The sequence below is a fragment of the Vipera berus genome (assembly GCF_964194415.1).
Source record: "Vipera berus genome assembly, chromosome: Z".
NCBI lineage: Eukaryota > Metazoa > Chordata > Lepidosauria > Squamata > Viperidae > Vipera > Vipera berus.
The window spans coordinates 121,811,784-121,825,863 of record NC_138205.1 but is presented as its reverse complement, the minus strand read 5'-3'; the positions used below and the strand labels follow the sequence as shown (position 1 = coordinate 121,825,863).

At 39.3% G+C, this 14,080-nt stretch overlaps 1 protein-coding gene across 5 annotated transcripts in view; it reads left to right on the top strand.

The window, feature by feature from the left end:
- DNAJB6 (DnaJ heat shock protein family (Hsp40) member B6) overlaps positions 1-8,107 on the top strand; it is a 60,181-nt gene extending 52,074 nt beyond the window's left edge. For all 5 annotated transcript variants that reach the window (XM_081344072.1, XM_081344069.1, XM_081344071.1 and 2 more), the window contains 2 exons: positions 2,596-2,790; positions 6,418-8,107. In XM_081344072.1, the coding sequence (XP_081200198.1) occupies positions 2,596-2,790; positions 6,418-6,500 (278 nt within the window). In that variant the 3' untranslated portion in view covers positions 6,501-8,107. The remainder of the gene's footprint in view (positions 1-2,595; positions 2,791-6,417) is intronic.
- The last annotated feature ends 5,973 nt before the right edge of the window (positions 8,108-14,080 follow it).

Below are 14,080 nucleotides of genomic sequence, written 5' to 3'. Positions count from 1 at the left end.
AACTGCTAGGTTGGCAGAAGGTGGGACGAGTAACAGGCGCTCACTCTGTTACGCGGCACTTGGGGTTCGACCCACCAAACTGCTGACCTTCTGATCGACAAGCTCAGCGTCCTAACCCACTGAGCCACTGCGTCCCAGAGGAGGAAGTAGTCATCCTTAAAAATCCATTCAAGGAAAGTGTGGTATATACCAGAACAGGGTCTCCAAGCTTGGCAACTTTTAAAACTTGTGGACTGCAACTCCTAGAATTCCCTGGCCACCCCTGCTGGCTGAGGAACTCCGGGAGCTGAAGTCTACAAGTCTTAAAGTTGCCAAGCTTGGAGGCCCCTGTTATAAAATATTGTTCTGTTCATGAACTTGTAGACTTTGCCATTATACTTGTTTCCATTTCATTGAATTAGAACTGAGAGAAAATGGCCTGGGGGGAAATGTGTGGCTTTTGGGATCAGAATTAAATGAATCAGAATTCAGACTAACATGTCATTTTTTTTTATTTGGGTTTCATTCGAGCTAAGCAACTGACATCTCTGCATGTCTCTTCATTGTCAATGTTAGGGTCCAAAAGCATTAGTTGGTCAAGCAAAAGGTCTTGAACACTTGTTTTTATTTTAAAATAGTTTTTATTTCTGAACACTATACAGTATCCACTTCTCCTTGCTGTGCTTCCTAGTTATTAACTCCTGCCTCCTCACCATCCCAGGCAACTGATTCATGATCCAGCAAAGAAAACACGTAATTTGGCACCACCTGGGATGACACCATGTTTAATGAGTATTATTAGGTGTGGTTAAGAACATGACCTCAACCGTGTGTTCCAGGTCTAACAACTCTTTTATTTCTAAAATATTTTTAGTGGTAAAATACTCTTTTTTTATACCAGTTGATTTATTCTATTTAATTTAGAGCTTAATTCAAAGAATGATACATTCATAAATCTTAGTCCTTTGGAGGATATGGTCTTTTCTTTGATTTTGGCATCACTCAAATTCTTCTAACAGTAGTTTCCACATGAAGACCAAGAGAATATAGGATAACAGCTTTCGAGTATCAGGAAGATTGCTGCAGTGAAGAGGGCAGGATCAGATCTAGTGGGCTAACCCTACAAGGATGTAGGGTCATACTAGATGTCCAAAGGAACTTCCAAATTGTACAAGTGGTCAGCTGGTGAATCAGGCTGGCATAAGAAGTGGTGGGTTGTACTTTGCTAGAGATCTTCAAACAGGAGCTGTCATCTATCAATGATACAATGATCCTGAGGGAGTTTGACTAGATGATTGCTGAAGTCACTCAACTCAGTGACTTTATAACATTTCTTCTTAGCTATTGCAAGTATTCATATTTGTTTGGATTTTTTTTCTTTTCTTTGTAATAGTTTGCCTACAAAGAGTCTTTCCTAGTTGGTTACCAATCTAGACAAAGTCAATATATATACATTATCTAAAATTCTGACTCATTTTCTAACACCCCTTCTGACTTATTACGATAACAGGGTACCTAGAATTGGATTCGGGAACTTATGCATTTCTCAGGATAGTATCAGTTTTTTTTAAAAACGGGTCCAATTGCTTCACAAGAAATGTAACCTAGATTATAAGATGAAAGCAGGTTAGAGATGTATAGGTGGGAAGTCTGATACAGCAGCTGCAATTCTTGTCTTTTATGAAATCTTGTCTCATAAAATGACGGAATCATAAGGATATTTTGGTTCTTTCCACCAATCGTATCTATTTGCATCAGTTTTTTAAAAAAAATCTTTTTCTTTTGTTGTACAGTTGGCTCTTCGTCATTAGTAAGGTCTCTGACCATCTTTTCTTTTAAAAAATCATCTTTTTTTAAAGAAAAAGATACCATTGTTCAACTCTTACTAGTATTTCAGAATACTGGATGCACATCTGAACTACGTGTAGTTCACAACTTGTAGATTTTCAGATGATTTTTTTCATTTGGGTTTTATAATTCCACTTGGATGCTGTTTTCAGGCAGTGGCAGCCTGTAGCAAGCACCTTCTGTGACTGTATTATATCTTTTCATCAGTCTGCCCACATTCTTGAAGGTACTGAGTATGTAGATGAATCGTGATGATTCCATTTGATTCATCACGATTATTGGATGCTCGTAGGAAGCTTCATCAGGAGTCAAACTGCAGTGTTTTTTTTTAATTTCCCTCTCTTTATTTCCTGCCCATTGTTCCAAATACACTGGTGTAGTTTCCAGTCACAGTGAGTGGGTAGTATCTTAACACGGAGAAATACTGCTTGGTTTCACATGAAGAAACTGAAGCACAAAAAACTTAAGTGGTTTGCTCCTTTCAACTCTCAACCCAACTCTAGGCTTGGGTTACAGACTTGGGTGCAGAAATGGCCAAAAGTCAGATGACATCAATGATGATCAAGATGATGGTTCGATAAAGTCTTGCTTATATGCAATGCATTTCAAACTTTGGGGTACCTCTTAGATGGTCTTTTGACCAGACCCTACAAACGCCCTGCTTATCTAAGCTTCTTTGCTTTGCTTTTATTTTCTATGACACTTGAAGCCCACCTGTTGGCCAGCATCTTCCTGTCTTGAATGGTTTTGCTTTCTTCCCTTCTTCAGGTGTCCCTGATGAAGAAGTTTTTGCAGCAGAATGCACCCTGAGAGGACAAAATGCCTTACCTTTCCAGCCAGCTAATGTCCGTTCTCCAAAGTCCCTGAAGCCCACCACTTACCCCAAGCATGTCTTTCACTGTAATAGTGATGAGGATGACGACTTGGTGATGACCAACTGGGAGAATCCCTTTTATTCATCAGGTGTGCACAAAACAGGGCATGAGGAGCTGGTAAATAAACGGGAACTGGTGGGAAAACCAGGGAAAAAAGATTCGAGAAGTAGAGAGGAACTGAAAAAGAAGAACCGAAGGAAATCATGGGGCTGCACCCTGGTTTAGAGCTAGCATGTCACGTGCATTCTTTCATCCTCTGCCTTTAGAGAGGCCTCAACGTATTTTGAGTCCCATCTGTCCCCAGCAAATTGTGAAAAATACCCATGTAAAATCCAGCCACTATGCCCATAGCTATGAGGAGCTTGTTGCTAAGCTGCATCTTGTTGCCTGTTAGTTGGCATTTTTGTCCACTGTCCTTGCTTCAGATTCAGGCTTGTCAATTACTGGATAATCTGAGTTTTGGAGCATGGGATCATCTTTTCTACCATTACTTTTTAATGCTCACATCCAGTCAGAACTTTCCAAGGAAGGCTCACGTGCGTCTTTATATTTTCTTTTGAAAACTTACAACTCGGCTGAAGAGTTGAGATGCAGAGCAGCCTGCTCATATTTTGTTCATTTCAGCCACTGCAAGATCTAAAATATTTAATTTGCAGATTAATGCTACAAGACTCACATTTTCTTTGGCATCCAGGATTAACAAGAGCTTTAACATGAGTAATCTGTTGTTTATACCCTATTTGCTTTACTGGCTGCCATCATAGGAGAGGAACGTACATTAAATTGCTGTTTTACAAATGTGCTAAAATGAGAAATTGTAGCACTGTATACGTGTCTACACAATTGTTCAGTTTCCTTTGCTTTACATCTCAGAATTCCTGTTAGGAAATGGTTGGGTTTCCCCCCCCCCCCCCCAAGAAAGCTCTCCCAATTTGCTACGCAGGGCATCCATTGTCCCTTCCAAGCCTTATGGAAATTGGAACAAAATTCATCTATAGATAAAGAAGACTACAGATAGTCTGTGTCTAGTGGATTCCTTGTTTAGTGACCATATACAGCAATGATGGTGAAGGAAAAGGAACTGTAAAACTAATCCTTGCACTTACAACCTGTGAGATTTGTAAAGCGAAGGAAAGTTGAAGCAAGATCATGAGCATAGTCATGGTTTCACTTAGCGTCCAGTTTGCTTAATGACAAATGACCAGTTCTGTTTGGGGATGCCGATATGACTCTATAAGAATGATCTTGAACTCTCAGTGTCCCTTTCAGGCTTTGCAATTCATGGAGAGCTGAGGTTTTTTTTTTGTTTTTTTTTTTAAAAAGGAGTTTCAAATTGTGTTCATTTAAGAATTCAGAAACAACTGCAAGGATTGCTAGTGCCTTACTGCATACTCATAACATCTGCTCTCCTATGATTTCAGTCATGTCTCACTGAATTGCATCTATTGCTTCTGTAATGGTGAAGATTTTTTTACAGGCTCAGCTTTCTTCCTCTCTCATCTGAGCTTAGGACCAGCAAAGATGGACTTGTTGCAACTTTAGGACATTTTTGTTTGTTTGTTTATTAAAGAATTCCTGCACCCTTCTTACCTTTCTCCCTGCTGGCCTTCATGGCCACTCCTTGCCACAATGGGGTATTGCACACGTTGAGAATGCTCAGTTGACAGAAACAGTGTGTTCTTTTCATAACCCAAAAGATGATGCCTTCTATAATTATTAATTGGAAAGAAAGGATGCCTACCTCTGCCCCCAGATAACAGCTGATGCAGCAACCAACATCTCATCGCCTCTGTCAGCAGCTTGACAGCTTTTGGCGACTTTAAATAATTACTATCAGATCTCTGCAGAATCCCCCACAACCTACTATTCATTATTTTAAAATGCTAAACATACCACAACGCAATAGATAAGTGTTCTTTCAGCAATGGACAAGCAACGCGAGAGGGGTTTGTGAAAGTGACAATTCTTGTTGTGACTGTTAAAAAATATTTAACTCAGCCTGGTAGCACAGGTGGAAAGGTGATGGCATGTTTATTTTCAGACACAAAAGAGAGAAAGAACTAGTAATTAAGGCTTTAAAATCCTCACATTTGATCAGGACATTCATTCAGCAGGTAAGCAATCATGATTTCAACAGCATGCACTTCAGAAACGAGCTCCAGTTGAATCCATTGCCAGGATTGGGAGCAATTAAAGGAAATGAATTTGCTGATCAGTTTTCCCCAGAATCAGTTATTGGAAGGTGGTGTAACATATTTATTAGTTGAACATCTGGGTCTTGTCATCAGAACGTGACTAATTCATTATCCAGCTAAAGCCACCCTTGAGTATTGATTGTCAGGAATTGCTGTTATCTTTAGGGAGCTGCTGCTAGTTGGAAGAAGCAGTACAAGCAGTCCTGACTAATAACCATCTGTTTAATGATTCAAGGTTATGACAGCACTGAAAAAAGTGACTTTTGACCTGTCCTCAAAGTTATGACTGTTGTACCATTAGCATAGTGATTGTTATTTAGGCACTTAGCAATCGCTCACGTTTACAACAGTTAGCAACAAGATGGGCCAAAAATCTGGGAAAACTGCCTGTTAGATTCTCCTTTGATAACTATCCAGCTGTCAATTGTTAGCCCCAGTTTCAGAAGTGAAACTATTTTTGCTACTGACTCTTGCTTAAAAGCAAGTGAGAAATAACTTACAATAGAAATAGAAACTCAAGCATCAAAAGAAGTGTTGTGGGGCAGCTTGTAAGTACAAATTGAAATATTTTGTTACAGAGCAGTCTTTCTTTACTTGTCTTAAAACATTTCTTTTTCTTTGGGCTAAAGGAAGATTATAAATCATCATTTTCAAAATGATGATGACAATGATGGAGAAGAAAGAAGTCCATTTGTTTTTCTGTAGGGTGTCTTCTCCAAAATGAAGCTTCCTTTGCTTGCCTTTAATTTGCCTATACTAACTAGTGAATGTCCTGTAGCTTAGCTGAACCATACTTTTTCAGAAAGTTCTTGAGATGCAACTACTTAAAATGATGAATGTCTCTTGGTATATAGCAAGCACTAGTTGATGCAATGGGCTGAATTATGTCAGGAGGGTGAAGTTTTAAGAGAATTTTCCCAGCCTCCTGGGCACAAATTCTGCTTTTCTCCAACGGTATCATCCTTCTCCTCCATGGTTATGGAGAGCAATGCATGGGAAAAAGCCAGCTGTGCTTCATCTGCATCTCCTGTTTGCCCAGAAAAGGACAAGAATGTCAAAACAAGAAGTTTTCACTCCTGTCCTTTCCTTTTCAATGGCTCACATTCTTCTGGATGTATTGAAAATGGTACCTAGTTCATACTGCTCCAATTCTTTGGCAGAGATTTAGAGTAGGCTGTTCAATTCATTTTCCATGAAAAGGTCCATGACTAAAGCTCAGGCTATGATTCATACCATAGAATAGAAGCCTTAGAAAATGGCTTCTTTAAAAAGTTGAAGAGATTTCTGTGCTAGATATGCTTGTAGTGAAGCCGGAGCTTCTAATGGTATTTGAAGGCCCTACGGCAAGGATGTGCCTTATTGAGTAGAAGGCAACACTGTTGATGCCATAACATTGAAGTTGCCTAGGAAATTTGCTTATACCTCTTTTCAGAAGATCTGGCTCAAATTTTGAGGGAACAATCTTTACATTGGGGTAGTTCTGCTATATGAACAATGTTTTACAAGCCATGTCTCCTCAGGACACAAAGAAGTCAGCAAGCGGAAGAAGCAGAAGCTGAGGGAGGAACAGAAGAAGAAGAAATCGGCCAAGGCACCATATTAAAATGGATTCTGATGTCCCCAGACGCTATTCTTTTGTTGTTATACCATTTGATCACACCCAGGTTCTTGGTGCATATATTTCTTACATCTATTCTCACTTAGCAATGAGATAACAGTTAAAATACACTAAAGTTGCACTATTATGCTTGAGCACCACATACTTGTTGAAGTTGCGATATAAGATTCCCCAGTTTAGAAAATCCATCCCAGTTAGAGTAAACCAGTGTTAATAGTCAGGATGTCAGATACCATAAAATACAGCAGATTTTGATTAAAATTGTTGAAGACATAGTAATACAATAGGGCCCTCTTCCTGTCCTGGGTTAAGCATGTTTATTCAAAGATTGGTAAGGTGTAAGCAATATTGTTGTTTTTTTAAAAGTAGCCATCATGAATATTTTTTAATTTCTAAAATAATTCCAATAGAACTTGAACATATTTAAATTTGCGACCAATGAGAATGGGGTTAAATTATGCATTTACCTGGATCATACAGCTGAGAAATTTTTAAGGATCAGGGTTTTTATTTTACACTTACTTACCACCACCACCACCACCCCAGCAAAAAGTGGTTGACTTTCCATTTTGACCTGTGGTATTATTTATGTATGTTGCATTACAAAGAGCATCCTGTAATGATTGAACAATATAGATTCACAATGGACTGTTTTGGGAACTAAATCCTTGTGAGCATGTTAGGATCCCAACATTTCTAGCAGGACAAATTATAGTTGACCTTGGAAACAGTACATGACTGTCATTGACTGGAAATAAGCAGTCATTGCAAATTGTGCCTAGCTGTGTGTGGTATAAATTAAGAATTATAGTTACATCTAGGCCAGGGCTAGGCAACCTTGGCTCTTTTATGACTCATGGACTTCAACTCCCAGAATTCCTCAGCCAGCATGCTGAGCCAGCATGAGTTGTAAAAGGCCCAAGGTTGCCTAACCCTGATCTAGGCAGTCAAAATTCATCTTCCTTCAGCACGTGGTACTATATGGCCAAATTGATCTACAATATCATTCATATACTAAATGTTTCCATATATAGCTAATTAGCTTGCATCGAGTGGGTGGGGCATGCACATACATAATTGGAAATTTAAGGATATAAATGTAGCAAGATTACATAATCCCCATCTGTATACATGTATAATTTGCATGGTCCATGGCTTCTTTTTAACCTCATAACAAAATACTAAGCCAAAATTTCCTTCCAGGCATGGTTACTGTAAGCTGCCTTCCTGCTATTTAATCTACAAATTAAAATAGTTGAATGTTTTGGTCTCCTTGTTTATTTCCCCTTCACCAATACATTGTGTTGTCTATTCTCTCTTATTGAAACCCACATTTTCTAGAAAATTTTTTAATTACACCAAAATATTGTAACTTAGGTCAGGAAGAGGTGATGTAAGTGGAGTTACAGTACTTGTTTAGATTAAATTGTAATGCTTCTATTAGGAAAATGTAATCTTATGCAATTCATTAGGATATATTTAAAAGGAACATGTCTGGATTCAAGATGGAGAACCATTTTTTTGTTATGGAAATACCACTGAATTGTTGTGCTGTGTGATTAATATTTAAAAAAATAAAGTAAGTTCCCTTATTACTTAGCTCTTATTTTTTTTTAATTTGGAAAAAAAATTGGAAGCAGAGAATAACCTCATTGGGACATAAAAATCAAATGGAAGATAATATATCTCAATTGATAAACACAGTGATGAATTTCTTTTGGTTTATATTGAAAAATATGAGGGCAATTCGGAAATAAGCCTCCATTTGGTTATCAGTGACAGACACTCACAGATACAGAACTTTTATTATACATATTAGAAAACTACAATGTTGCATTACTTTTGACATAATTGCCATTCAAACTGAGGCACTTGTCATAATTTCTTACAAGATTTGAAATTCCTTGGTAATAGCTGCTCATTGCCAAATCTGGGCTATGGTGGGGTGATCAAAAACATCCCAACAAAACTGCTTCAAAGGTTCTTGGGTACGTCTAGTGATGTGCGGGTGAGCATTATCGTGAACCAACACCACACCGGAGGTCAGCAGGCCCTGACACTTGTTATGGATGGGGCTTGTCTGAGCTTTTGTAACGTTTCACAGTAGACTTCTGAATGTTAAACCAAGCTCCATGAACTTCACTAGCAGTGCTCCTTTGGCATCTTCACATTTGGCAGGATTTTCTATGGCATCACTTCCAGTGTGGTGTTGGTTATAATACTCGCCTGCACACTGCTAGATGCACCCAAGAACTTTTAAAGCTGATCCCATTGGGATATTTTTGATCACCCCGCCCCGCATAGCCCAGATTTGGCGCCAAGTGACTACTAAGGAATTTCAAACCTTGTAAGACGTTATGACAGGTGCCTCAATTATGTCGAAAAGTAATGTAGTTTTCTAATGTGTACTGTATAATAAAAGTTCTGTATCTGCGAGTGTCTGTCACTGATAACCAAAAGGTTTATTTCCAAATTGCCCTTGTGTTAATTGGGATTTTTACTGAGAAGATAAGAAATCATGAAAATGGTGTGGGTCTAAAGATAAGTAGCTAACTTGGCCTTTTATTTAACTGAAGATTTCTAATATTAGACTTCCAGATAATTGTTTCAGTTTTAGAGCAGAAAATCTTACAACATTTCAAAAAGAATTTTAATATATTTATTTAACGTTATTATTTTTAAAGCTGAGGGGTCAAGATAGTAGCTGTGGCCATACCATCATTCTCCCTTTTTACATAATATACCTAGCAAAGAGCATGTGTTGATGGCATGGTCACAATTGCCACTACATTGGAATCCCCACCATCAATGGATGCTGCTGATCCTAAAATTTCTCACCAAATCAAAACTAGGAAGGAAAAGTGAAGGAGGAAAAAAAAGCAAATAGCCATCAATCTTCTAACCACAAAGGGTGCAGTTCAGAAGCCTACCAATAATCACAGTCACAACTCTGGGCAGCGCTCACCGGTTTAGGAGTTGCAAAGCATGGGCTAAGGATTGTGTAGCCGTGTTTTAATGATTCAGTCTTAATTGACTGAGTTCCATAACAGACTAAACTAAAACCAGATCATGATTTGGTTCAGTCTGGGATCAATCCTGATCATTTGTCTTTTACCATGTCTGTGAAACTTCTTTCTCCTCCAATATAGCATTCAGGAGCTTAATGTTTGACTTGATATTTGATTTGATGGTTGGATCAGGTCTAGATAGGAATAATTGTGGCCAAAGATGTTGTACGGGTAATCCTTGACTTACAATTGTTCGCTTAGTGATCATTCAAAATTATGATGGATCCAAAATAGGAGACTTATGACCTGGATCCAGAGTTCTAATAGCTTTCCCACCTCCACCTCCACCCCATGTCACACATAAACAGACTTCAGGTGCTTGGCCACACAATTGCATTTACAGATTTTTGCTGAAAACTGGCACTTCCAGTTTTTGACAAAACTATGCCATGGCGAAAAATGGATTTGCTTAATAACTACCATATTTGCTTTATGACCTTCGCAAGAAAGATTGTAAATGATTTTAAATGACCATTACAATTCGCAATCATGAAGGGCAGGTGCCATTACAGTCATAACAATAACTAGAAGGCAATCTATAGCGAAATCCAGGCTGAGTGGGATTTGGGGAGGGCAACAAACAGTCTTTCTGATTGACATCAACTGGAAAACAGTTCAGTCAATTTATCCGGACTATCTGAAGATAAAAACAAACATCCCGCTTAATATATTAAACACCAGCTTGGACAAGATCATCTAGCATTATAAACACAAACCATTCTATAGAACAATATATCAACAGGCAAATGAGCAAATTGCCTAATATATGACTAGAATTATATACATTGCAATCAGGATTGGGCTGATAAAGAAGACAATGCCAAAGCAATAATTGACAAACTGAAATGGTTGGGTCTTACATCACACCATCGCAATAGTTGGGTTAATGCAACATGTAAGCACAGCTAAAGGAGAGGAGGGGAAGGAAAGGGGCAACCTTCTCCCAAAATTTGCTATTGGACATTTTACATTGCTGCTATTATAACCACTGAAGGAGAGTAGGAGAGAAGGGATCATCTGAAGCCCGGTGGTTTTAAGAAATGGCAGAGATAGAATCAGCTTTCTTATTTTGTTAGTTTCAAGTTGACCAACACCATAGACAATCTCTTCCACGATTTCATCTCTGTTCAAATCTTTACTTATTTTTAGACTACTGACTTCCTCTGAGCTGAAAAACTACTTAGATACTACTGGGAATGCTAGAGTTACAGGCTAGACCAGGAAGTCAAAACACATCAAAGAAAAAAGCAACCCATTTCTGTAGAATCTGTTGTCAAGGAAACTGCATGGACCTGTTCATGAAGCCACCAAAGACTGAGCTTACTCTCTTTAATCTTCAACTTACTGCACTCAAGAGTCTTTGCATGCAACTCAGAGATTTGCCTTTTAGCGTGTCACAATTAATGAAGACTGGAATAGAGAACATTAATTCCCCTGGGCTGCTAAAAGTCTAGAGAGTCATATGTTTCCTATGATAATTTCCTATTAATAAAAAAGAAGCTCTTGTTTGGTTTTAAATGATTAACAATATCAATGGTACTGTAAGTACTGACCAACAGGTATTTCTTGTTATTACCCACTTCTGTTGTGCAATATAGCACAAAACTTCAAGGAAATGCCTAAGAATGCCTAACTAAGAATATAGTACTTGGACCTCTCCCTTTATCACAGGCCTGAACACATACCTTCACATACATGTTTGATAAATGCTAGAAACTTCACCCCTTTTGTTTCTCTTGAGCCAAAAACTACTCACAAGAAATTGCTTTGAGTCTCTATCTCCTGAAAGTGTATGACACAATTACTTCAATGCCTACTTCTATCCTTGTGCCATTATGAAGCTTCCCTTGCAGCTTGGAGAGGATGGAGTAAGGGTTATTTCCAATGGACTAAATCATTAGAAACATTATAGAAGGCAGATGACTTTTCTGGAGAGAGGGGAATTGGAGAAAAACCATTTCAGATTAGATAGTTTGGAACAGGAAATTCCACTAGGATTAAACTGATGCTCTCCAACTTTAGTAAAATTATCCCTGTTCCTGGCCGAAGGTGGCTGTTAGCTTATGCCAGGGGTAGGCAACATGGGCTCTTTTATGACTCGTGGACTTCAACTCCCAGAATTCCTGAGCCGGCCATGCTGGCTCAGGAATTCTGGGAGTTGAAGTCCACAAAGTCATAAAAGAGCCAAGGTTGCCTATCCCTGACTTATGTCTTAGTTTATGCCCTTTAATCTGTCCAGCTCAATATCAGTTTCCTGATTCATGCTGATGGGTGTAACCATTCATTCACTGCTACTTAACTCTGAAAATCTTCTGAAGATCAGCCAAATTAATAATAATATAATAATAAAAAGTTGGAAGGGACCTTGGAGGTCATCTAGTCCAATCCCCTGCTCAGGCAGGAAACCCTATACCATTTCAGACAAATGGCTGTCCAGTCTTTTCTTAAAAACTTCCAGTGTTGGAGCATTCACACTTCTGGAGGCAGGTTGTTCCACTGGTTAATTGTTCTAACTGTCAGGAAGTTTCTCCTTAGTTCTAGGTTGCTTCTCTCCTTGATTAGTTTCCATCCATTGCTTCTTGTCCTCCCTTCAGGCACTTTGGAGAATAGTTTGACTCCCTCTTCTTTGTGGCAGTCCCTGAAATATTGGAACACTGATATCATGTCACCCCTAGTCCTTCTCTTCATTAAACTACACATACCCAATTCCAGCAACCGTTCCTTATATGTTTTAGCCCCCAATCCCCTAATCATCTTTGTTGCTCTTCTCTTTACTCTTTCTAGAGTCTCAACATCTTTTTTACATTGTGGTGACCAAAACTGGATGCAGTATTCCAAGTGTGGCCTTATCAAGGCATTGTAAAGTGGTATTAATACTTCACATGATCTTGATTCTGTCTGTTAACGCAGCCTAGCACTGTGTTGGCTTTTTTGGCAGCTGCAGCACACTGCCGGCTCATATTGAAGTGATTGTCCACTAGGACTCCGAGATCCCTCTCACAGTTTTTACTGTTGAGCAAGGTACCAAGTAGTAGGTTGTGATCTACTTTATCAAGTGCCTTGTTGTTGTTGTTAGCTGCGAAGTCATGTCCGACCCATCGCAACCCTATGGACAACATTCCTCCAGGCCTTCCTGTCCTCTACCATCTTCTGGAGTCCATTTAAGCTCACGCCTACTGCTTCAGTGACTCCATCCAGCCACCTCATTCTCTGTCGTCCCCTTCTTCTATTGCCCTCGATCTTTCCCAGCATTAGGCTCTTCTCCAGTGAGTCCTTCCTTCTCATTAGGTGGCCAAAGTATTTGAGTTTTAGCTTCAGGATCTGGCCTTCTAAAGAGCAGTCAGGATTGATCTCCTCTAGGACTGACCGGTTTGATCGCCTTGCAGTCCAAGGGACTCGCAGGAGTCTTCTCCAGCACCATAGTTCAAAGGCCTCAATTCTTTGGCGCTCAGCCTTTCTTATGGTCCAACTTTCACTGCCATACATTGCAACTGGGAAGACCATAGCCTTGACTATACGCACTTTTGTTGACAGGGTGATGTCTCTGCTTTTTAGTGTGCTGTCTAGATTTGCCATGGCTTTCCTCCCCAGGAGCAAGCGTCTTTTAATTTCTTGGCTACAGTCCCCATCTGCAGTGATCTTGGAGCCCAGGAAAATAAAATCTGTCACTACCTCCATTTCTTCCCCATCTATTTGCCAGGAATTGAGAGGGCCAGATGCCATGATCTTGGTTTTCTTAATGTTAAGTTTCAACCCAAGTTTTGCACTCTCCTTCTTCACCCGCAACAAGAGGCTCTTTAGTTCTTCTTCACTTTCTGCCATTAGAGTGGTATCATCTGCGTATCTTAGGTTGTTGATATTTCTTCCGGCAATCTTAATTCCAACTTTTGATTCATCTAGCCCTGCCTTTCTCATGATGTGCTCTGCATATAAGTTAAATAGGCAGGGCGACAGTATACAGCCTTGCCGGACTCCTTTCCCAATTTTGAACCAATCAGTGGTTCCATGTCCAGTTCTCACTGTTGCTTCTTGACCCGCATATAGGTTTCTCAAGAGACAAATAAGATGGTCTGGTACTCCCATCTCTTTAAGAACTTGCCACAGTTTGTTATGATCCACACAATCAAAGGCTTTAGCATAGTCAATGAAGCAGAAGTAGATGTTTTTCTGGAACTCCCTAGCTTTCTCCATGATCCAGCGTATGTTGGCAATTTGATCTCTAGTTCCTCTGCCTCTTCGAAATCCTGCCTGTACTTCTGGTAGTTCTCGATCCACATACTGCTGAAGCTTGTAGGATTTTAAGCATGACTTTACTAGCATGAGAAATGAGTGCAATGGTGCGATAGTTTGAACATTCTTTGGCACTGCCTTTCTTTGGAATTGGAATGTAAACTGATCTTTTCCAATCCTGTGGCCACTGTTGAGTTTTCCAAATTTGCTGGCAAATTGAGTGTAGCACTTTTACTGCACTGTCTTTTAAGATTTTGAATAGCTCAG